The 23,478-nt window shown below is 46.8% G+C and overlaps 1 protein-coding gene across 1 annotated transcript in view; it reads left to right on the forward strand.

The window, feature by feature from the left end:
- The window catches only part of bcl2b (BCL2 apoptosis regulator b), a 27,106-nt gene continuing 3,628 nt past the window's right edge, over positions 1 to 23,478 (forward strand). The window contains exon 1 of the mRNA XM_053883319.1: positions 1 to 867. Coding sequence (XP_053739294.1) covers positions 328 to 867 — 540 coding nt within the window. The 5' untranslated portion in view covers positions 1 to 327. The remainder of the gene's footprint in view (positions 868 to 23,478) is intronic.

A 23,478-nucleotide genomic window follows, 5' to 3' on the forward strand; every position in this document is an offset into this window, starting at 1 on the left:
GCGGAGCCGCTCGCGGTGGGTGAGGAGGAGGAGGAGGACACGAGGAGCAGACCTCGTCTGGATCCCACTCCGGTTCCAGCCGCTCGCTCCTGGACCACCAGTCCACTGGTTCCCGGAGAACTCTGACCTCTTTTTTTCTCTGTCTCGAGGGCACCTCCACATCCGGAACCAGAATCTCTTCCGCGTGTTAAATGTCTGCAGCGCGAAAGGTCGCCAGAGTCTCAGCGTGGATTCGGGAAATGAGACCCGCCGCGGAGTCGGAACCGCGGGACTTTGAAGAGTTGTGATCTTTTTTTTTGCGCACTTTTTATCCGCGCAGCAGCGTGAATGGACTATGATCCGATTGATCTGAGGCGTCACAAGTCCAACTCAGCCACCATGACGAAGGTCTTCAACCGCATTATTGTCCAGAAGTATCTGCACCATAAACTGTCCAAAAAGGGTCACGTGTGGCGGTTCGACTGCGGGGACGACGACGCCGATGACGGGCCCGAGACTGACGGATCTCCGCTGCTCTACAAGCAGCAGCAGCAGCCCGAGCCGCGCGCCTCCGTCCACCGAGTGCTGCGCGAGGCCGGGGAGGAACTTGAGCGACTGTACCAGTCGGACTTCACGGACATGTCCCGGCGCCTGTATCTGACCTCCGCCACGGCGCGCGCTCGCTTCTCCGAAGTGATCGATGAACTGTTCCGGGACGGCGTCAACTGGGGGCGGATTATTGCGTTCTTCGAGTTTGGGGGCACCGTGTGCGTGGAGTGCGCGTCCAAGGAGGACATGACGTCTCAGGTGGACCTCATCGCCGAGTGGATGACGGAGTATTTGAATGGACCTCGGCTGAACAGCTGGATCCTGGACAACGGGGGATGGGTAGGTCTGCCTCCACTTGTCTGCTGCGTGGGCGACACGCCGCGGCTGCGGGCGAGCGCCTTCTCATTCATCGCTTCTCTACCGCTACTTTCCGGGGAAAAAAAAAAAAAAAAAAAACAGCGCACATTCTTGTGACTCCTCTCAAAACCGCGTCTCCGCCTCGGTCATTAATGAAAATCCCTGCAGCGCCACATCGGAACATCATTACGCACGTCCGCGTTTCTACTCATTCATCGCTCTGGAGCGGACGCCGGAGCTGTCCGTCAAGAGTCGGAAGCCAATAGCGTCGGTGAGCAGTGTCACACCTCCTGACGCTCTGAGACGAAGGCCCGCCCCCTCGTGAAGACGCAGTCCCGCAGCTGTCATCCCAGTCCAGTTTAATCCAGTTCGCAGCCGAACCCCCAGCATCCCGCAGAATATCCCGGATTTACCCTTTCAAATGGTTTCAGCTGCATCAAATCTGCCTCCGTGCTCGGGCCATTACCGTCTGGGTCAGACGTGTCAGCTGAGAGAGAGGCATTGAATTAATGTGCTGCAGCCTCTGGGCAGGTTTGGCTCGCCGGGTGACAGCTGAGCTTCTAACGAGGCGTGTACAGGACACACTCACCTGCAGGGCCAGAGTGAAACAAGAAGTGGGCATCTGTCTTTCTGCCTCTTTCTTCACACCGGCTCGGGAACCGTTACACACTGAAACCACTGAGCCTCTGCAAGTCTACAATGTAGCATCTAGTAGCCAGTACTAGTAGTAGTATCTGCAAATAGCATGTGGCCTCGATTTTTCTTGCTTCTACACTATACAGTGGTGCCTCGGTTTTCAAACAAATCGGAATTCGAACAAAAATTTCAAGATTTTTTTGCTTCGGATTTCGAACAAAAATACAGAACTGGAACGCCGGAGAAAACATAACGTGCGTGGACCGATCAGCTGACCCACGACGCGCTTTATTATTGTGTCAGGTCTTGTCACCTTCGGACCACGTGTGGTGGCCTCGCTCTGCAGTGTTGTGTTTTTCCTCATGATACTGTGAGTTTGCTTCTGCTTTATAGCTCAAGGTTTGGCACCGCTGACCTGACCTTGCCTACTTTGCTTTAAATGAACGTGTGCCTCCTGCTGTGGCCTGTGTTTAAGCCATCCATGAGGGACTCAGAGTAGAACCCCTGCTCCACCAGTCGAGGTGGAACGAGTGTTGTGGTACTCCAGACCGCTCTTGACTCGGAATCAGCTGCATTCAGACGCAGTCTCGGTGGCCATGTTGGATTTTTTTTGTCAGTGACTAGTACATCAGAATCAGAATCAGAAAAAAACTTTATTAATCCCAAGGGAAATTCTGTTCGTAACATGCGCTGTACACAACATAGCACAATAAAATAAAAAAGATAAAAGAAATGAACAAAAGAGCTTAGAAACAATGTGCAAGAAAATGCAGATTCTAGAAAATGCCTAGTGACTAGTATTGCCTCAGCCAGAGACGGAGGACACGTGCGTTTCTGCATGTCTGTTTGTAAGTATTTCGACACAACCTTCAGTTGGAAAAGAGCCAACTTAGATGGGATTTGACTGCAATGTTTGTGTCATTTGGGTTTACAAGGGCAAAAAGCCTCATTTGTTCTGAATCCATTTTGGTCTCAGTCTTGGACTTGGTCTCCTTTTTGATCTTGACCAAGTTGTGTTCTTGGTATACCAGGTCTCAGGTAGGATGATCTTGATCAGAACGCTAGGCACCTTTTTAGGACGCCTCCTGGACACCCCACAGGTCAGGTATCCCTGCGGGGTGGAGGCCATGGGTCAGACCCAGGACATGCTAGGAGACAGTGCCGGTGAACGCCGAGTTTCCACGAGAGAGGCATCGGAAAAGAACCCGACCTCGGAGAATCAGTCAGAGCTGGATGGATGGCTACTGGCTCATTGGCTAGCTTGCTCAAGAACTAGCAACCTTGAGCCACAGAATCCAGTTCTCTCCCCTCCTCCCACCTTCTGCACATTTGACGACAACGCAAAAAAAAAAAACAGCATTGTAAGAGTCTTTTCAGGACAATCCACCGGAATTACTCGCCAATTAGCGGCGGCGGTGTTAATGAGAGCGTAACGCTGCTTATCTCACCCCTGAGGTGTCCAAGTTGCTGGAGAGCATTAATGATTCACATTGAACATTTCACCTCAAAGGGAAGGAGCGTTTAGCATTCCCCTTGAGTTCGCTGTGCCCCCCAAAGGTGGCAGGTTGTGGCACATATCAAAGGGGGCAACAGAGGGAGGCCCCTCCAGCAAGAACACCAGGCACCTGTCCCCGCTCCGCGCCGTCTGCCGCCTCCTCTTTCCCGCTGATTCTCAGGCCTCTGCTGTGACGCCGGCAAATGATATTCGGCAAAGATGCCGAGTAGACGTCTGTGCCCACTGTACAATAATGTAGGTCATCATAGAGTGGGTTTTCCAGCTGGGTGGAGATGTCTGCTGCTCTGCATTCACTTCACAGACACAGAGAGAGAGAGCATAGTCTCTTAATCCAAAGGATTAGTCTGGATTATTTGAAAGCGTATGCTTCCAGTTTGGGTCATTTTGGTGAATCTTGGGCTTTTTTTGGTTTCAAGGGTCAAAATGCAGGCGCTTTCTTTCTTACATATTGGGGGCTTTTCCACAGACCGTCTTACATGTCATTTAAATGTCAGGTGGGGGAAATACCTAAAGGTGTTTGCTTCCGTTATCACCTCAAATGGAATAACTGACGCTGCACTAGTGCATATCTTGGCTCTGGAGCCAAAGATGTGTCAGGCCCTTGTTCAGCTCCTCTGCGATGGCAGACGTGAAACCTGAAAAATCTGATCTGGTTAAAATCGCATTTTTGACCCCAGATTTACAGTTTTGCTGTACAAATTAGACATGTCTCCTGCCTATTGGTAGGTGGCGCTATTCGAGACTCATATCTGGGTGACAGATTCTGCAGTACCAACTACAACCAGATCAGATACGGCGGAGGGGAGATGCGCTACACTAGCTTGGCCAAATCTACTGTCACGAATGGTTTTCAAGGCAGGCGACATCGGTGGGAAAACTTCTAGCATCATGTGACTCAAGCGTAACTAGCTAGTCATCTCCCACAGTCAGACTAGGTGTGTACATGCAGCTCAAACATAAGCTAGTTCCAACCTTCCACGCTGCTTTTTTGGATACAACTTTATTGCTCCTCTGATCTGCGTGAGCTGTGTGGGGCCTCGAGGTTCAGATTAAGAAGTGGGACATTGTTTAAAAACGCAACGCTGCCATGCTTGGATTAGTGGAACACTTGGATATGGACCACCGTCATGGCCTCATTTTCTCCCCCCAAAAGCAGTTGGGGAGACATGTTTCTGAGGACATTTTTCCGTCATTTCTGAAAGGAACTAGACAACACAGCATTTCTCTGTCACTTTATCACTTGGGCGTACACTGTCTGTATCGACTCACAGAGAGGGGAGAATGTGGTCCCGACTGAAAGTTAATATCTCGAACCCTCCAGTAAACAAACCCATTATACGTCTTCAGATTTTCCCCCGAAATAAACAAGCGGTCGCGCTAGAGTCTTCCATCAAAAGTCGTCGTACTAATTATCCCACTTTTGACGTTCCAAAATGTGAGTCTTCAGCTTCCTGTTGTGTTTATGGCAATTTAAGGTTAGTTTGTTGAGTCTGCCATGAGTAACCTTTCCGCTAAACCAAACTATTTTCACTGTTGATGTAACAAAGAAGTGGCTGTGCGCGTAAGCTGAGGGCGAAATGGCTCCTTTTTCTGCTCCGATTCCCTCCTCGGAACACTGGCCTCCCATTGTCCTGGCTCCCCTGCACCTGTAGAGAATTCATCCTCAGAAAATTACACCCATCAGGGGGCGACCGTAATGTGGGCCACGTCAACTGGTGGTGCACCTGTGTTTATGCACTGACGCGCTCGGTAAACACGCGGCGACTGAAGACGGCGCTCTGGGATAACAAGCTTGACCTCAGACGCACGCCTGGTCCGGCGGGCAGCTGGCAAGTATAACACTGATGCTTTAGTATTCCTCAATACTCCTTTGAAGTTTCGACGGGAGGATCAGGTTGACTGAGGAATGCTGCTAGCCAGGTGGCCCTTGTCTCTCCTTGTGTGTGCAGGTGTGAGTGTGGGTGAATACAATATATGAGGGTTTGGCTCTGTTCTACGGGGGGATTTCCCGATCACGAACTCAACAGGTGGGTTGCAGTTTTGTTGGCGAATGGTGGCGACGTTGCTTGTTGGGTGAGTGACTGCCTGAAGAGGAAACCCAAATAAACACGCCCTCAAATCGACGTCCTCCATGTTGGTTCCGTAACACCTCCACCCCAAATACTGCTCCAGCGCTGTGGTCGGCAGTACACCGCGTAATACTGTTTTAAACCTTTATTACAGCTGAGTAGCATGAGTGGTGGCTTTTACCGGCGGCCCATTAACAGACATTATAAAATGATGTCATGGCTAATGGTCAGTGGGTCTTGACGTGTCCAGTATTTGTTCTTAAATGCAGGCCTTTGTAGCTAATGTTGCCAGTCCCCATGGCATTTAGATGATGACGCCTCAAAAATAAAAGCTGCTCAAAGGTCCGCTAGCCAGGTAGCGAAACAGAAGCGTCTTGACTCTTCCCATGGCGAGTCTGGTACAGTGATCCCTTGATTATCATGAACCAGAAATCCCCAAAACCCTTTCCCACGCTCCTTCCCCCTGGAGGAGTCCCACCATCTCTGTGAGCTGGAAACGCTACACTGCAGAGCTACGCACGTGAAGAGAGACGTGGGGATCAGTGATGCTGCTTTGCACAGCTGGATATTTGACGTGAAAATACCAGAACCTGCCACAGAATCTGTGACGTAACTCAGCATATAATAGTGAGAAAAAACCTGTAGCTCACGAAATAGTGAGGTATTAGTACACATTTATATAGGGTGATACTTTCAAAAGTGTTGCTATAATATATATATATTAGGGCTGTCAATAGATTAAAAAAAATTAACTAATTAATCTCATTTTCCTTAATTAATTAATCGCGATTAATCGCGATTAAAGGTTGAAAGTCTGTGTATTCAGGCAAACACAAAACTATTAAGATATGTAGATTGAAAGAGATTAGTAAACCAGTCAAGTAATTTGTAATTTTTTTTATTTAGTTTTCTTTTATTAGGGCAAATACAAATCACAAGGGCTGTTAGCTTACAAACCAATGCTATGGCCAAAAAACATCAAAATAAAATTGAATAAATAAATAAATGAAACTAAAGAAAACCAAGAACAGACAAATCTGCTTCTTCTATGAAATGACGCAGCTTACCCATCACAACACATCCACTGGTATCTCAAACAATGAACAACTATATTGCCACAAAAAGACCATAAAGTGACCTAACAGTATATCAAGTGCTCAAAATGAACTTAAACATTCACATTGTTATTGGTATAGTGCAAAAACACTTTAACTTTAACACTTTAAACTAGGAAAATCTCTTTTGCTTTCTTCACTGAATTAGGCTTAACTTTGCTTCTCTTGCAGCCAGTTACTGAGACACACAAGCTTATTTACATCTTCTGGAGTCAATGCTGCTCTTTTCTTTTGGACAGTGTGGCCTGACAGTGAAACCTGCTGTCCGTGTGCAGTCTGTTGTGCTCTTAAATCACGAGCATTTGATGGGCTGTGTTTGAAATGTCCAACTATTTTCCGACTTTTAGCGAGGACGTTTTCAAAACCGCAGTCTTTTAGGGCGACGGTGACTGTCCGTTGCAAAATGTGAGCAGCGCAGGGTAGATCAGCATCCTCCACAATGTTAACTGGCCGACAATCGCGGCAACCCAAACCGCCAAAGCATTCGTGATTTTTTCTTTCACAGGTTTGGAGATTGACCGACTGTACTCGGGGAGCGTTGTCCGGCGGCTGGCAGAAGATGCGGTGCTTTCCGTTGGGTGTTTCGCTTTCGAATGATATCGTAGCGTGGACGTACTACGGTGGTAGCGGAACTCAGACTTACACATTGAGCACACACCTTTAGAGCGGTCTGTTGTTCCGTCACTCAGCGTTTTGAAAAAAAAAAAAAACCGTTCCATCCAATAATCCTCTTCCAACGTTCTCCATCGCATCCAATCTGGTGTTAGCGGCAGTAGATTAGACGCAAAACCAAGACCCGGATGTCCAAAAGTTTCCGGCTTCGGTGTCAGGAGTCGCGCATGCGCAGTGACATAAATTATGTTAACGCCGTCAAATTATTTTAATTAGTTAATCACAGTCACATTAATCTCGTAGATTAACGCGTTAACGTCGACAGCCCTAATATATATATATATATATATATATATAAATAAAGGATGCTTTGCCAACCAAACTTAATATATATGGACGCCATGACACACAAACGTCCCCAGAGAGTTTCACGTTCACAACACTTGTCCAGAACCAGAAATGCAGCCCATCATTATCAAGCACTTCCTTGTTCTTAATTCACTTAACTATTAGTTCAGCTCCTCAAATTACAGAGCGGGAAGACAAAATAAAAATAGTGAATAATGGTTCGCGCAGCTGGGAGAAGAAAGATGCTCCTAACTGGAGCTAGTTCTGCAGATTGAAAAAAAAGAAAAAAGTCAGGTTTTCGCCTGGCTCGCCACATAAAAAGCTCTCGCTGTGGTTTGGTATAGTGAGGGTTTCCCCCCCATACTGTAGCCCCTTTTTTCATGCGCAGGCCCGGGCCGCCCGCCATCTGCCGCCGTGTTTACAGCCAGCAGCCCAGCAACTGTAATCTCACAACTATTTCTTGAGAGTGGGCTCCGGGCTGGAACTCTGGGGAATCAGTCGGACGTGAATGATTTCTTTCAGGCCCGCAGAGATCTGGAGTGCCTATCTGCGTCTTTGTGATGCAGGGAGGACAAAGATCTTTGTTCTGGGAGTCGCTGGAGTTAACTCTTTCAGTCCGGGCTGCGGAGTGAAGTGGAGGAAATGAGTTCCACTGGTTGGGATCTGAACCATATGAGCTAAAGTGAGGGAGTCTGGAGCCTCCTTTAGAGATCGGGCGAGGAGCTCAGTCACCGGTGAGAGGCTCAGAGTGGAGCCCACTTCCCTTTTTTAAAGAAAGTTCTGACTGTGATGCTAATCACAGCGATGGAGAGACAATCCGAAAAACAAACAAACGCTCCAGTAGGATGCAGAGCAATGAATAATTTAGCTTAAGATTTGAACTCTTTTTGTGCGGAGGCTGTGCCAGTCATAATTGGAAGGTGGAGGAGCAGAGATCTGACAGTCGTGAGATGCCATCCATCAGGACTCCTGCTTTCAGGTGACGTTTAAACACGGTTAGTTTGTTTGGGTTTTCACATGGAGCTGCTCTGTTTTTCTCGCCCTTCTGACAAACGCTGTCTGAGGGTGTCTGGTGTTCCACAACCTCGCCTCTCCCCAAGGATCCTCCACCCCATCCTACGTGCGCATTTCTGGGCCTCCTCAGGAGAGTAGGTGGAATGCTTGCCGGGGATCTGTAAATAAATAATGGAGCTGGGTGTTTCTTTCCGGAGTAGCCAGCGAAGGGTGTGGGCGAAGCAGCCTTTTGTTGGGCGATCATCGTGCTCCGCGCCTGCAGCCGTGCGTCTGGTTTGTTTAGCCTCGCAAATATATTCTCTTTATGTTTGTTGTCGGGATCAGCGCGAGTGATACATGGCTGGGCGTCCAAGTTCACAGAAGCTCCTTCCAGCGTTGATCGTGTTCCGAGACCTTCCAGTGTCAGGTAACAAGGCAGATCCCTGAAAACGCAGGGACACATGAGAGGCGGCTAAATATAGACATTGCTCCCATGTGGTCCGTGCAATTGTCACGCTACACCTAAGTCCTGTTTGTACGTAAAGAGGCCCACGATCGCCATCCTAATGATCCGCTGCTATCCGTAGATAAAAGAGTTTCCACCTTGGCGTCGGATAATGAGGGCCCCGCTGAGACTTCGCTGACTTTGCCACTGGGCAAACGCCTGCACACTGAGCGGCATATCAATATAGAGCAAGGTTAAACGGTTCCTCCCACTGTCTTGTGGAAATATTTGGAACAGACAGTCCCGCTGGAGACTCCAAAAGAGACTCAAGTGAGTCGGAACAATAGACACCGCTGTCTGTCTTCCTGCGACAGGACAGGGCAGAAAACTGTTTTTGTTCTGGCCAACGTGAGGCTCGAGGGCCACGCTGCGTGCATTTATCCGCCCCTCGTGAGGTCAGCGTCGGATGGAAGCTGTAGGAATGTTGGTTCATAATGTGATTACAGAGACAGATTTTTTTATTTACTTTCTTTACTTTTACGTGAAAAAAATAAACCTCTGATTAACAAATCTTTCACTAGTTAGCGCCTTTTGTAAACACGTTCTTCAGCATATGCTATTTCTTTAACAACACAGATTTTATATTGACTTTTGGCTAAGCTGCTAAGCTACAATTTAAATCATATGGTGTGTTCCAAATATTGACTCTATCTTTCCTTTTTTTTTTTTGATTTTTGAAAAAAAAAAAAAATCGGGAAAAACTATATCGTTGAAGATGGTAAATTCCATTACAAAACTATATTCACTGCATACAGATACATGTGACATATATTAAATAAATTAACGTATAGAAAGTCCTCGACTCACAACATATCTGAAATTCGTAGTGTATTGACAACTTTTGATTTCCGAAATTTTTTGTAAATATGAATCTCAGAATGAGTTGGACGTGTACGTCATCTGTGCGATGTTGAGCCTAGGACAACACCGTAGCTTTGTTTCAGCACTAATGCTAAATGCTAACCAAAGCTGTAGCGTTACAAGTAAAGTTTCGCGGCGTAACCAGAACAATGACGCCGTAGGAATGGAAGCCAACTACCTCATGTGAGTTCTTCCAGAAACATGTTGGGTTTTAAAAGAGTCTTGCCTCATTATTGTTTGATCAATGAGAAACGCATGTATAGCAGTGATGCTAGTGCACAGTTAGCCCTCCCTGCGCCAGCCCGATGAAAGGCAGCTAATGGCATGTGCGGAGGCGGCTGGGTCATATAGGGACCAGACTCTTGCCGCGGGAGGCGATTGTTTGATTCCTGCTGGACACTGTGATCCTCGACGACAGGAGTCTGCCTTTCCAGCGCCTTCTGAGCGCGTCTTTAATTTGCCTCCACAGCCATTGTGAGTCTTTAGAAGAAAGTCTCCGAGCGAAAGGTTACATACGTGCGCCCCGACATGAGCCAGTAACAACTCCGGCTAAAACAAAGTGCAACAAAAGCCGGTTCTGTGTAGGCGGTTGACTGGTTTACACCGCCCCAAGTTATTTGAATTACATTCTAAAGTTCTGTTTAACTTAAACTTTTTTTTTTCTCCTCTGGCGCGCACACAAACATCGCAAGGCAAACACAAAAGCGGATATAGTGGTGCTAATCAATTATTTGCTGTCGACGAAATGTCTGTGTACACACGCGCACACACACACTGGGACAGCTACACACAGAAGCGGATGTGGTGGTGTGAATCAATAATGCTGTGTTGTCACAGGGTGACATGTGAGCCAAGGCAGCGAGCAGATGGCCCCGGGGCGCTTGGCTTTCTGATATCTGTCCCAATCTGCTCCATGAACACACGCACTCGCACGTGCACGCCCCCCCCCCCTCTGGGATTACCACAGCCATTAACAAACAGCAGGCCATTATTGGCTCCCCCTCCAAAAAAAAAGCCATTTATTGGTAAATAAAACTGGTGCATGTCCGGGGTAAATAAATTCTCCCCTGACTCCGCCGATGTGATTTTTTTGGGGCGGCTCAGATATACGAGCTAAATGGCGGAGCTCGGGTATCACTTTGTCCGATCGATTCCTGGTGTTTCTCTATTCACCGACTCCAGGACGTGAATTACGGAAAGTCACGCCGAAGAGAGTGTCGACGCCGTTTTAGCGCGTCGGTGCCGATTTATGCATCTGCCAGTGGGTGCTCCCCTCACGGCAGTGAGTCATGTTAACAGCTTCGACAGAAATGCAACTTTCATTCGTGACTTCTTATGAGATGAGATGAGATCTAGTGCTTTACTATAAGACATTAAATCCGAACAGAAATACACAAAGACAATAAAAGTCAAGTCACAAGCAACAGTATCAAGCAACACAAGACAAATAAATATTATATAAAATATTACGAATAAATAAGTCATAGAAGTATAAGTAAAATAGATGATAATAATAATAAATTCTGTCCATAATAAATCATATAAACAGATAGATAAACAAATGATCGGCCGCAATGTTAATTGTTTCTTACCCAGCGACAAGCGTCGACAGGTGCGTCATAAGAGAGTCACCTTCCGCCTCTCACCAGCTCTGATCAAAGACCTGCTGAGGCCAAAGCCATTTCATCCTGGATTACTTTTTGACCTTGTGTCCCCTTTGGAGTGCAGATTTACATTCAATCATATCGGCGCTCTTGGGCCTGGCGCCGTATCAGAAAATGAGTTCTGGAATCTGGAAAATAAATTGCCACTCTTGTCCGACTTTTTAAATTTCACCCGTAAAAAAACTAATGAACTTTACAAGTCAATTTGGTGCGACTTGATTCGACGACGCGGTTAGATTAGTCTAGACGGCAAGTGCGCCATAAAAGCGGCGCCTGACACGAGTGAGTTTATATTCTTTGACTCACTGCATGACGGAACAACACTAAACAAAACACCGCAGAAGAAAGGGAATCGCTGTCGGTTCGCCTTTGAAGCGTCTGTCATCTGGAGACGTGGAGGCAGCCTGGCAATTAGAGCAGCACCTTCAGAGGCCAGCCAGCGAAATTGAAGTAATACAACGCTTTGCTAGTGGTGGGCAAGCCCCAGCCAGCATGGTGTCCCGCTCAGACCGCCGTCTGTCGGCAGACGCGGCCCTCGCAGAGCCGCGGGGGGTCGCTGGTACGGTTTAATCTCAGCGTGAATTTGGTTTTCTGTTCGCCACTGACTTGAAACGCGACAGATGTTTTAACCTCGAATTAGTTAGGGTTTGACACAGTACAGAAATAGGTAGCCGCTAGCTCCCGACGCGTCTGTGGGTGTTGTATCAGAGCACAAACACGCTACAGCTAACAGGCTAATCGCATGCACGCTGAAGCGCTTGTTTCCTCCAGGTAAAAATCCTCATTTTTACCTGCTTGGTTCATAGTACTTGTCTGATATACTTGCTTATTTGCTGTTGCACTACTGTGCATCCAACCACAACAACGGAGCCGACAAGTTTTAAATGGAATCTCGTGTCACGTTATCTTCATTTGTAGTTGTTTGTTTAAAAACTGGAAAAGCTGTTAAAGCTTAACCCAGTTCCCTGTACTTGTTAGTCACACTTACTAAGAACGTGTCAAGTGGCTTAAAAACATGACTGTTTGATTCATTTATTTATTGTTTTATTAGCTCTTACTGACATTTGTTTTGTCCTGCAAGGCTTTGAAATGTACTCGACAAGGTCTGGCTGACTTTGTTTACCAGCAAACAACGGAAAGAGTTCAAGTTGTTTTCCACGTCCAAAGCCGATCTTCGTCAATGAAGATCAGCTGGTTTGTTCACGGAAAAACACCCGGCTCGAATTCCTGACTCAGTCGAAGGAGTGATGTGGATTCATCTCCGGCTCATGGTTTGGGAGCAGATTAGCTCACTGAAGTGAACTTTATTGACCAAACTTGAAGTCATCTGACTCAACCATCATCTGATGCTCAGCTGATTCAACAGCTGACTGGAAAGTGAGCCGTCTGCACATGCTGGTCACATTTCCCACAGATGCTGTCAACAAAGTCCAGTAGATGGGATCAGGAGGAAACACGTGATGTTATCGATTGGCAGGGTCTGACTCGGATGTACCGACTGGGTCGATCAATTCCAAGTCAGATGTTTTTCTGCAGTGAAGACATAAACAAGTGAGGTGATTCACATGTGTCAAAAACAAGTGAAAGCTGTGTCACAGCGAAGCCAAACCATTGACGCTCTGCTCCAGTCTCAGCCACCAGTTCTTAAGCATCACCTGAGAGACTGAAATAAACACGTAACATAAGTCTGTTGGGCCTTTAAGAGGCTCATGAAATGGCTTTTTCGTAATTATGGAAAGCAACAACAAAGATTCAACCAGCCATACATGCAGTGAAGATCCCTCAAGACGTTGACGCTCTACATGTATGTGACTGTTTACACCGCCACACCTTCAGAAAAATGGTCTTTTTAAAGATGAAATCTTTGGAAACATCAAAGCCAGTGGATAACACGTAACGCGCCATCGAGACAGAGATAATTTTGTTTGTTTTTTCCGCATGTTTTTAACCCAAAAATGACTGAAGTGGCACATTCCAGCTGGACATATGGAGAGAGAACTGGCCTTTTATTGTCACCAGTTCAGTAAAGGTCAAAACTTCCCCATCTGCTGTTTTCTCCATCGACTCGTCAATGGCTGCATTCCGTTCCACCATAGTTTCAAAAGCTCCTGGCGGCAACCCTGCGACCTGGATGAGATTTTTCTGCTGAGACTTTGACTTGAATTATGAGCCAAATTTTGTCACTAAAAAGCGTAGAAAATATGGCTCAAATTCAAGATTTTTGCCGGAAGACAAGTGACTATCTGCAGCCGAGTGTGGCGAAAGGACTCGTTGCAAACCTGAGGAGGAAGACCACACCTCTGACCTCAGTTTCCATCCAAGATTTATTTTCCATACATTTTTTTGGTGTCCATATTAATGGGAATCTGGGTCGGAGCTGGAATGAAGAGGTCCACTACAAGAGGCGTCTCTAATATTTGAGGCATTTAGCATCGGATGCTCCGAATGTTCTATGAGTCTGTGGTACTAGTTAGCTAGGTAGCTAGTACCATGCTCCATGCTGAGTGAAGGTCACGGATGCAACAGCCTGGACCAGCGCATCATAAAGGTCAGTGACATTGTTGGGAGCAGCAGCAGGACTCTCTCTCGAGTGAAGGCTGCTGTCCCAGCTACAGGGAGGGTTTCCCGCACTGCTTTACAGTTTTGGGTGAAAAAAACTTGAATTCTCTTGATTCCTCCTCGGAGCCTTTCGCACTGTTAGCACTTTCAGCTAATGATGATTCCCCCCAAACTGAAACTGAACATGTCTGTGACCTGATGTTCTACCTCACATGACCTCACAGGCTATTGACATCTGTCTTGTGTGACCACAGCTGTCAATAAGTCAATAAAATGTGCTCCAGTTTTGGTTGTTTCGATTCAAGTCACACACAAGCGTCCCACTGCAGCCCTTCACTCCAGCCCACGGTTCCATCATGTGACGACATGGTGACTCAGAAGCTGCGCACTTTGCCTCGACTTATTCAGACAACACGTTTTGTCATTCGCTGCTGGCTGGCTGCAGGAAGCATCTGCGCTCCTCCTGGATTTAGGCCTCTCGCCGGCGCACACTGCAGTTGTTTGTCTCCACACATCAATGCATTCCTCTCATTCCTCTCCCCCGGCTCGGCTGAAAATCAGCTGGCTGCTTGAGAGAGGTCACTGAACTTTTCCTTGGCGATACCAAGCCTGAAAGGGGGACGAGCGGGGGAGGCAAAGTTTTCTCACAGGGTTCAAGCACGTTCTCATCGAATGAGGAATTCTCTGGTACATTTCTGCATATGTTTAAGAGCAGCGCGGAAAAAAAAAAACTGGATAAGCGACGGTAAACAATGCCTTACATTTAAGAATCCAGTTAGCCGACGTGGGTGGTACATTAGCAGCCGTGGGGGTGTCGGAGTTTTCCACAGGCCAAGCAGCCAACTAGAAATAAATGAAGGGAAAGTTTTTTTGGGCATGGCTGAGGCTCATTTGTGTCGAATGTTTTATTTACTCGCAGTCCCTGACCCGTAAAGGACCTTCAGATTTCATCCTTGTGGGACAGCTGGTTTTAAGTTGTCCCCAATGGTTTCCTGTGATGCGCCGGCGGTCGGCGAGAAGCGTCTGCACGGTGACTTTGCGGAAGGTTTTCAGAGCGAGACGGTTGCTCTCCGGCACGCTTCAAAGGTGTTCCTGCGGGAACGCCGCGCCTCAAACACGTTATTGTTTTCCGCCAGCTGAGGAAACCAGTCCGCTCCGGAACGTGAAGCTCGCTCATTGACATGGAGACGCAGAGTGGCGGTTGGCCTCACAATTAGTCGCCGGTTTCAGAGTCTTGCTTCAGATTCACGAATTTTCAAATGGGAGGAATAATCCCACTTTCCTGCCACTCACCAACTTCAACTGGAAAAAAAAAAAAAGTATGTTTCCATCTATTGCCTCGCGCTCATCCCTGTCGGGTTGCGGTCTTCGCCCCCCTGAAGCCTCTTGTTTCTGAGCCCCTGGTCTGGATGAGGAAGCTTCTCACCAGTTCACACAACCTGGGGTGAATACTAATTCCAGATGCTTGTCTCTACTCTCTGGTTCTTTCCATGGCGAACCAAGAGCATCGTCCTACCCTCCATCATCCCCTCACTTGGGAGCAAGATCCATAGTCGTGAATCCACTGTCTGTTTCTATGAACTAACACTTTTTTCCTTGGGAGCTAAGGTATGTCGGAAAATGACTTAGTTGCTGTCCAACCCCTGCTGAACCCCCCTCCCCCAGAATGAGTAACTGTTGGATCGCTGCTCTCTCCAGTTACAGGCTGTGATTTCACCTTACTTGGCGCTACCACAGAGGAGCCTTAGTACAAATTCAGACAGTGATGTCATCCCACAGCATCTGGCTAAGGAAGTGGCCTCACACTCACTGAACACTGGTTGACTTTTCAAATAGTTTTCCATGATTGTCGGCCTTGCGCGGATTGATACGGCGGCCTGACGGGATTCCTGACAAAGACGCGTATGTGAGCTACAGATGAGCTCATGACCAGAACATGGTATTACCTCACCCAACAACAATGCAGGGCTCTACACGTGAGCGTGTGGCCTCGCAACTGATACCGATCCCTCTAAAGATCTTTGGCTCAGATCCGTGGGCTTATTTTCGGCTCCACTAGAGATGTTTTTGTGTGGTCTAGGGGTCTGCAGAGGTCAGAGGAAGTGACTTTTAAGGCCTTCGGCAGCGTGCCACCCTGTAGCAGGAAATGCACCCCCCCTCTTTGGGCTCTCTGTTTGTCACCCGAGCTGCTTCCAGCCACCTGAGAACTGCATGTTCCCACGGACTCTCTCAGTTGCTATCTTAACCAACCAGGGAAGCGCCACGCCGCCTCTCACGCTTTATTGTTTTGCCCAACTAAGTCATGTGTCAGTCACAGTAAACAGAGTTTTGCCTGCGTGTCTAATTATTAACTTGAAAAGGAAGCTGCATTGTAAAAACGGTTTCCTGGGCTCAGCTTTGAAGCTGGGATCGATGCTCATCGTAGGGATGCAAACCCAAACACAACGTCTCCGTTCTCAATTGTCTTCCACTTGATCAATGGGGAGGTCATTCCACCTATTGGAACTCAAATGTCCTTGAATTTTTACGGTCAGGAAGGTCATCATTTATTGGATTTGTAACGTCTTATCCAATTGACAAAACAGGCCAAGAGTTAAGTCTTTGCTACTTCCTTCGGTTCCGCCCGATCCCATCCAGTTCCTCGCCGAGGTAGCGATTTTTGGGATTAAAATCTACATACCACGGTTTGGTTTTGACCCCCCTGGCTTTTAGGTGTGAACTGCACCACTGTCACTGCATCTTGTTTCTGTTTACAACTCCTGCTGGCTCGGACTCAGCAACAGCAAATATTCCGTAGACAGAAGACACATTAGTGAAGGCAGCACTTAAATGGGATTATTCCATCCACAGACACGTCAGCGTGGGTTTGGAGAATCCCCTCAGTTGTTGGAGTGTTTTTAGCGGTGAGGCCACACAGGCCAGGTTTTACTGCCATCTCCCAGCACAGACCTCAGTGAGTGCGCACGTTGACTCCACAGCTCTTTTCCACTCTCACTCTTGCTCTTGACGTCAACGATGTTCTTTAAACAAGTGCCGGAGATGAGAACTGTTTTATTAGATTGGGATGCCCAGAGTCATGAGCAAGGACGGAGCTGGATATTTATAGCCAAGCAAAGTCACGTCCGGCTCTGAAACTTCCTCCTCCACTGTGGCACAGCACATTCACTGGCCACACAATGAAGCTATTGAAGTAGACTCGGTCTTAACTTAGCTGTGAGTCACAGCTCTGGACTTCTACTGACTTTTTTTTCCCAGTGAACCAGTAGGATGATTTCACCCACCTGGTTTTCCGGCTCAGAGAATGGTGCTTTCCTCAGACGAATTGTTGTTTGTTGACCTGTGTGGATTCATTGATCGCTATCTCTGTCAAGTCGGCCGCGACAAGAAATGAGTCATGGAGTCTCATTTGGTCGAGATAACTCCCACCAAATCCTCCATGAGTCACACTGACCAGTAACCAGGTTCAACTTACTCAACATGAAACGTCTTTTTTGTAAATTATAGCCTTGTGTAGCAACAGCGGAAGAGGTCAGCCATTTTGGATCTTGCTCATGATGGTTGTCCTGGTAAAGACAGAGCCCAAAGATGAAAGCTATTTCATATGCCAAAATGACCATCTTTTGGATGCTGGGACTTGAAGAAGGACACGGTCTGTCCAAGCAATGCCCCCCCCCCCGGGGGGGTTTCTGGGCCTCTTAACCCAGACTGCTGCCCCCACAACGTAGCTATAGGTGGATGCATAATGTTACATTGAAGATTTAAGAAGTTGTTGTTGCACGGCTGAATTTTAGAATTCCCAGACAACGTGTGATCTGAGAGGATTGTGTTTCCGTTAAAAGTCTTTGAAGCGTCTTTGTCTTGTGTGCCACTGTAAATGATACTCTGTGGCATAGTAGGAGTGGGCGGGTGAGTGGCAAAGAGACTGTCCTCTCTGGCTCCTCTGAAGGTCACCCTGTCGAATGTTCCAGAAAATTCACCGGCAGCGTGGCACCTTTAAGATCACAACTATCGAGCCGAGCCCGGTGACTAGATTAAGCCTTTAATTCCACCCTCCAAATCCACCCGCCACTAAATTTTATGGTCGAACTCCAGGTGGTTCTCCTCTTCACCTCCTTAATGGAATTAAAGTCAAGTCTCTTCTGCGTGCATCTGTCAGCTCAGACGGTGAATTACGGGGACAATATAAAAGCAAGCGCGTCTGGAGGCGAGTGGGTGATGTACTGGCGATCATGTTTCCACAGGAGCCGACTCGCTCCCACGATTCTCTGCGCTGTTTTGTAAACACACAAATGCTGCCGATGCCGCTGACACCAATTTGAATATTTATGAGCCTTTAGGGCAGCACCAACGTCAAAACTGTTCCTCCCATACAGCCGAGCGAGTTTTTTTTTTTTTGCAGGTTCTGGTTTGACTGCTTTTGTTTCCAAACATGAATATTACGCTGCTGATGTAACGCTTCATGATTTTAGGTCATATGAAGTGGATCAAAAGGTCACTCTTCAGATCTAATGTTCATGAGCCCAGATGAGTGAAACTAGTGTGGGAGACTGAAAAGATGCCACTTTTTACAGAGCAACTCATGTCTGTCGGAAAGAACCGGGCCCAGATTATTCATCTTTAAGACCTCTTTCCATTTCACAGTCGGAAAAGCCGAAGGTGGAAAATAACAGCTCATTTATTCTCGAAGGAAGCTGAATGGAAAGAACCAGTAAAAGCTTCTCTATTCCACTTAAAGTTGACGTGCTGACTTGGCGTATTTTCAGCTTTTCAGATTTCCACGGTGTGACGTGGAGCTTGTTGTTTCCAACAATTGCACTATTGTCACAGCTGAAGTGCTGAAGCAGCACGATACACGGGGTAATGAGAATCGAAACAAACTCCTCCGTCATCTTTTTTTTTTGCCTGGCAGGTCGATCGATGATTCGGAGGAGACAGAGAAGAGCGTGACCTTGCTGCAGGTCGGCACGCTGATGTCCTGCTGTGTGACACCAGAAACTAGATAACAACATTGTTAACAAAATGTCCAGGGGAAAAGTTATTGTTCTTGAAAGAGTTAGAGTCAGTAACCGCAGATCTATTCAAGGAACAATGTTGCCAGAGTTAGCACACGCCTACTGCAACAAAAAATATTTGGTATCGTCGATACCAAAACCGCCAAAATCCCCAAGAACAAGGAATGTTGCTAATGCTATCTATTAGAAGTGTCACAAGGAGGAAATGAATTTGCTTGTTTAATATACAAGTAGGAAAATTATATAAGAAATAAATGTGGGAACAAGCAAATAATAAATGATCATGAAAGTAAAGCCTCAAAAAATGAAGAAACATACGTAAATAAACATTTGTTAGTATGAATGAAAGTACTTTTTACACCATTTATAGATTCAACATTGACTCGAAATAAATGTGGAAATACAAAATAAATATGAAACAGGAACTGAAAAAGAAAATTTATGGGAGTTAGTGAATATATATTTCCCAATAGGGAATAACTTGCACGTATTTATGGTACAAAACAGTTCTGTACTTGGCATTTTCCAAGATGAGTATTTCATCATTGTTATCGACTCAAATGATGTTATGATTCTGATGAAACCTGGTCATAGTTATACGGCAGATCGGTGTAAATGTGCTGCTGCACTGCTGAGGTCTACTGTGCGTACTGTAAAGGGAAGTGTGATCCTGGTGTAAAGTCATCCTCTGATCAAAACAGAACAATTAGCCAGGACACTTATGCCTTCGCTCGCATCTTTCCTCCCCTTTGGCTCCGAAGTGGGGGGGGGGACCTCATTTAAACACATCAAAGAATCCAGCTGCCGCGTTTGCAGTGCTACTGTATGCGAGGGTTTTCGAAACAAACAACAGCAAGGGGGGCGCTGGCGGTGCAGAGAGGCCAGAGCATGGATGGCAGCCCCTCACCCAGATCTGCCCACAGCAGATACTGAGATGTGTCAGCAAGCCTCTCCCAATCCACAGGAATTGTTCACCGATAACACTTTGGACAGCATGAGCTTGGGTGGAAAACAAATCCGTGGTCAAGGGAAAAGTTGCTGCTGCTGGGAAAAGCAAATGACGCGTCCAGCCTCCTTCCTGGGAAACCATGACACCCGGGCTGCCGCCGAAGACTTCCGCGAGTTTCATTATGTGCAGGCTGTGTGTGTGTGTGTGTGTGTGTGTGTGTGTGTGTGTAAACCTGGCGAGGAATTTTCCCATCACACCCTTGGCTGCTGTGACCTTTTAAAAAGCGTTGATCCAAAAAGAATAGAACAGTGACGCGAGCTTGCAAGTTAATTTGCCAGATGTTCACCTGCTGTCCGTGACAGATGTTAGCTTCAGGCCACAGAGGAGTCCGTCAAGGAGAATATTAAACATAGTTTGTCTTTGGCATATGATTTTTTTTCCAGAATAAAGTTGGTAATTTGGACATTTTTGCTTGGGTTCGGGCCTGGTCTTGCATGAAAGAGGTTCACGATGGGTGGGTGGGGTGTTTTGGGGGGGTTACTAATGCAACACAACACATATAAAGGACAAGCACTAGTCAACCTGCTACTCCCAAAAAGTTGAGCTATCGTTGCCTTTAGATGCCCATAGTGCACCGACTACAGAGCAATGCTGGGGTTTGCTAGTTTACTAGGCGTGAATTGCCGAGTATGTATCACATTCAGCAAAGTTTCTGTGGAAAATGGGAGGCAAAAGGAGTGTGTTTTGGGCGTTCTTCTTAAATGTAGTTTCCAAGACGCCCTGCATGACGCATCTCCATGGTGTGGTCCTCTGGGTTTACCCAACTGGGAGGACCCCCAGTTATCGTTGGAACACTGTATTCCCCTAGAAGAGCTGGATCTGTGTAGAGAGGGACTCCTCTTTTATTGGCTGATGCTTCCACGAACCAACCTTGGATTGGCAGAGGACAATGGATACAGCGCTTCTGAGGCTGCGTAAAGGCCTTACCATGATAGAGGTGTCAACCCTGTGTTGACATCTCTATCATGCGGAAGGTTGCGGCAGAGTACCTGGCAGTGATTTAAGGCTAATTCTGGTGTAGCATTGCCCCAACAAGAGAAGGGGATTTCTTCAGTTGAAGCAGGATATGTATCCGCTTCCGATTTCACAATGGGACTGAAAAAATACACCGAAATAACCCTTCCTGTGGCTTCCCCATTCATTTCTCAAGTCAGAAGGAGAACTATTCAAGTTTTGTTTTCTCGCAGCTCACGTGGCTGACGGCGGCTGTAGAGGTGAAGAAGTTCCAGGAGCCGAAGTGCAACATTTCTCAGTCGCATGATATCCACCTGACACCCCCCCCCTCCCCTCCTCTGTCTCCACTCTCCAGCTCTCCCCTGTGTCGACCCAGAATTAGCACTCGCCGTGTCCTTGTGGGATTCTTTTTTTTTTTTTTTTTTACATCAATCACTCCTCGAACCAATCTCTTAATGTAATTGGTTCGCCTTTGTTTCGGATTTAAATAGATGATAATCTGTGCAGGCTGTCTGGGCCATATGGAGGACAGGCGTCCTGACTTTTCCACTCGCACACACTCGCTGTTCGACCGCACTTGTTGTTTTTCAACACTAGGTGATAACTCGAAGTAAACAGCTGAGAGTCTCACGCGTTCCACTCTGGCTTTCTCATGTCTTGTTTTTAGTTTTAGTGGTTATTTCAAAATCGCATGGTTTCACGGGAGACTTTCACGTCGCAAGTTGCAAGTCAAGAATGTTGATCGTTGGCTGGTCGGAATTTTTTTTTTATCTTAAAGTTCGGTTTTCAAATACCTGAAGGGGCTTTCAAAATACGGACTCGGTCTCAGGTCAAATGTTCGCGTCAAAAAAGCAAGATGTCAACAGAATCGCTTGGGTTCGCCAGCTGCCAGAGTGACTGCTGAGACGGTGTCTTCTTTGTTCTAGAATTTGTTGCTCTCAAACTGTCATGTCTGCCTGTACCGCCCCCACCTGGCCAGAGTGAATACTGGAAAAAAAGAAGAGGTGTGAAGCAGCGCTGCCACTGATGAAACAGACTTGGACCCACTGGGATAAGGCCACAGTTTAAAGGTCCCCTGAGAGGGTGCGGGTTTGAGCCCAGCTCAAGACCCGTTTGTGCTGTCGTTTCCTTGAGCAAGACCATAGAGCTGGAACCATAAACCTACGTATTGGAAACGTGTTATATCAGCCCCAAAACCAAACTACGGTGGTAGTTCCAGGTCATGAGAAATATTTATTATTCGAACCTTTTATACGCAGTAACCTTGAAAAAGGTGGTTATTGTGTCATGAGCAACTCAGTAAAGAATAACCAACGTATCAGCGTAATGAGAGATTTTGCTTGCGATGAGATGATCGGCTAATTTCCACCCTGGAGGGACGTGAACCAGGAAGAATCTGCTGATCTCTCCTCCTTTGTGTCTCGGCCCCCAGCCTCAGGAATGCCTTCGGAATGGAACGGATGGGAGGAGAAAGGAAAGAGGAAATGTATTTGTCTTCCCTCCGGACCAGAATAGATTGCTGGAAAGGACTCCTGCTTAAGTTTGATAAATGGAAGCTGCAAATGCGAACGACCCAGTTTCGCTTTGACTTGATCAATGTCAAACGGCGTTGTGTTGCTGTGGGATCGAGACGCAACATCATTACTGACGGGGAATTCAGATTAATCGGATTATGGTTGTCGCCGATTCCCTTGAGAACAGACAAAGTTGAAGTTCTTGTTCACAAATGGATCAAATTTAAACAACAAGCTCCAAGTGGTTGGGTGGGCAGCTCAAGACTAATGCGCTTTTGTCACTAACAAAAGCTGCTGACATATCGCACCTTCAACCGCCCGAAAAAAACGTCGCCTGCTTCGGTCTGATATCGTTCAGCAGTGAGAGTCTTCCATCCGCAGCTGTCTGTGGGGTTTTCCTCCTTGCTTTAGACCCTCCATGGAAATCAAATTAGAAGCAGACATTTTTAAAAACCCCTGAGGGAAGCAGAAACGGCATCAACCCAGAGAGGCTGGAATGTACGCTGCGTGTATGTTTCTCCAGTGGGCTCCACAAAGACAGAAACACTGGGCCGAAAAGTGTCTGTGTGCTGTCGGGTGTGTGACGCTTTTTAGGAGTGTGAGGCGGGTGCTGTAACACCCCATTTCCACTCATAGCTGGTGTTGGCTGAGGGGATTTGTGTTGCTGGAGATCACTCACCCAAATTATAAAACATATTTAACATTGTGGTTTTAATACTCACAGGTTTCACTTTCACACGTTGGTGGTTTCGTTCTTTCACAGTGTCTGCCACACTTCTTTCTAAAAACAAAAACACGGAAGCTCATGAGCAATGTTGGTGTTTATCTAACGATAAGCTGATGGTACTTTGCGTCAAACAATATTTACAACAAAAGTTATACTTATTTAAGGCAGCAAAGAAGGCCTTCATTCACTATGGACCCTGAGGGAGTACGTTTGTCCTGGTTCGGGAACAACTAAGGAAACAAATAAAAGCTAGTTAAACAAACTGGATTACACTTTCTAAACTGAGCTACTCATGGCAAATAACTTGAGGTCTAAATTCCTCACATTATTATTTATTTATTAAGAAAACAAATATACAACTTTGGTGATAGACAAACAGGAACAAAACATTCACGTCATAATAGGGCGAGTGGAAAAGCCGAGTGTGGCGATGCTAGCAGAGCCTCTTTGTTTTTCACTACAGTGACCAGATGACAAAGGCAGCTCTCTCACATCCTCA

The sequence above is a fragment of the Synchiropus splendidus genome, chromosome 13, assembly GCF_027744825.2.
Source record: "Synchiropus splendidus isolate RoL2022-P1 chromosome 13, RoL_Sspl_1.0, whole genome shotgun sequence".
NCBI lineage: Eukaryota > Metazoa > Chordata > Actinopteri > Syngnathiformes > Callionymidae > Synchiropus > Synchiropus splendidus.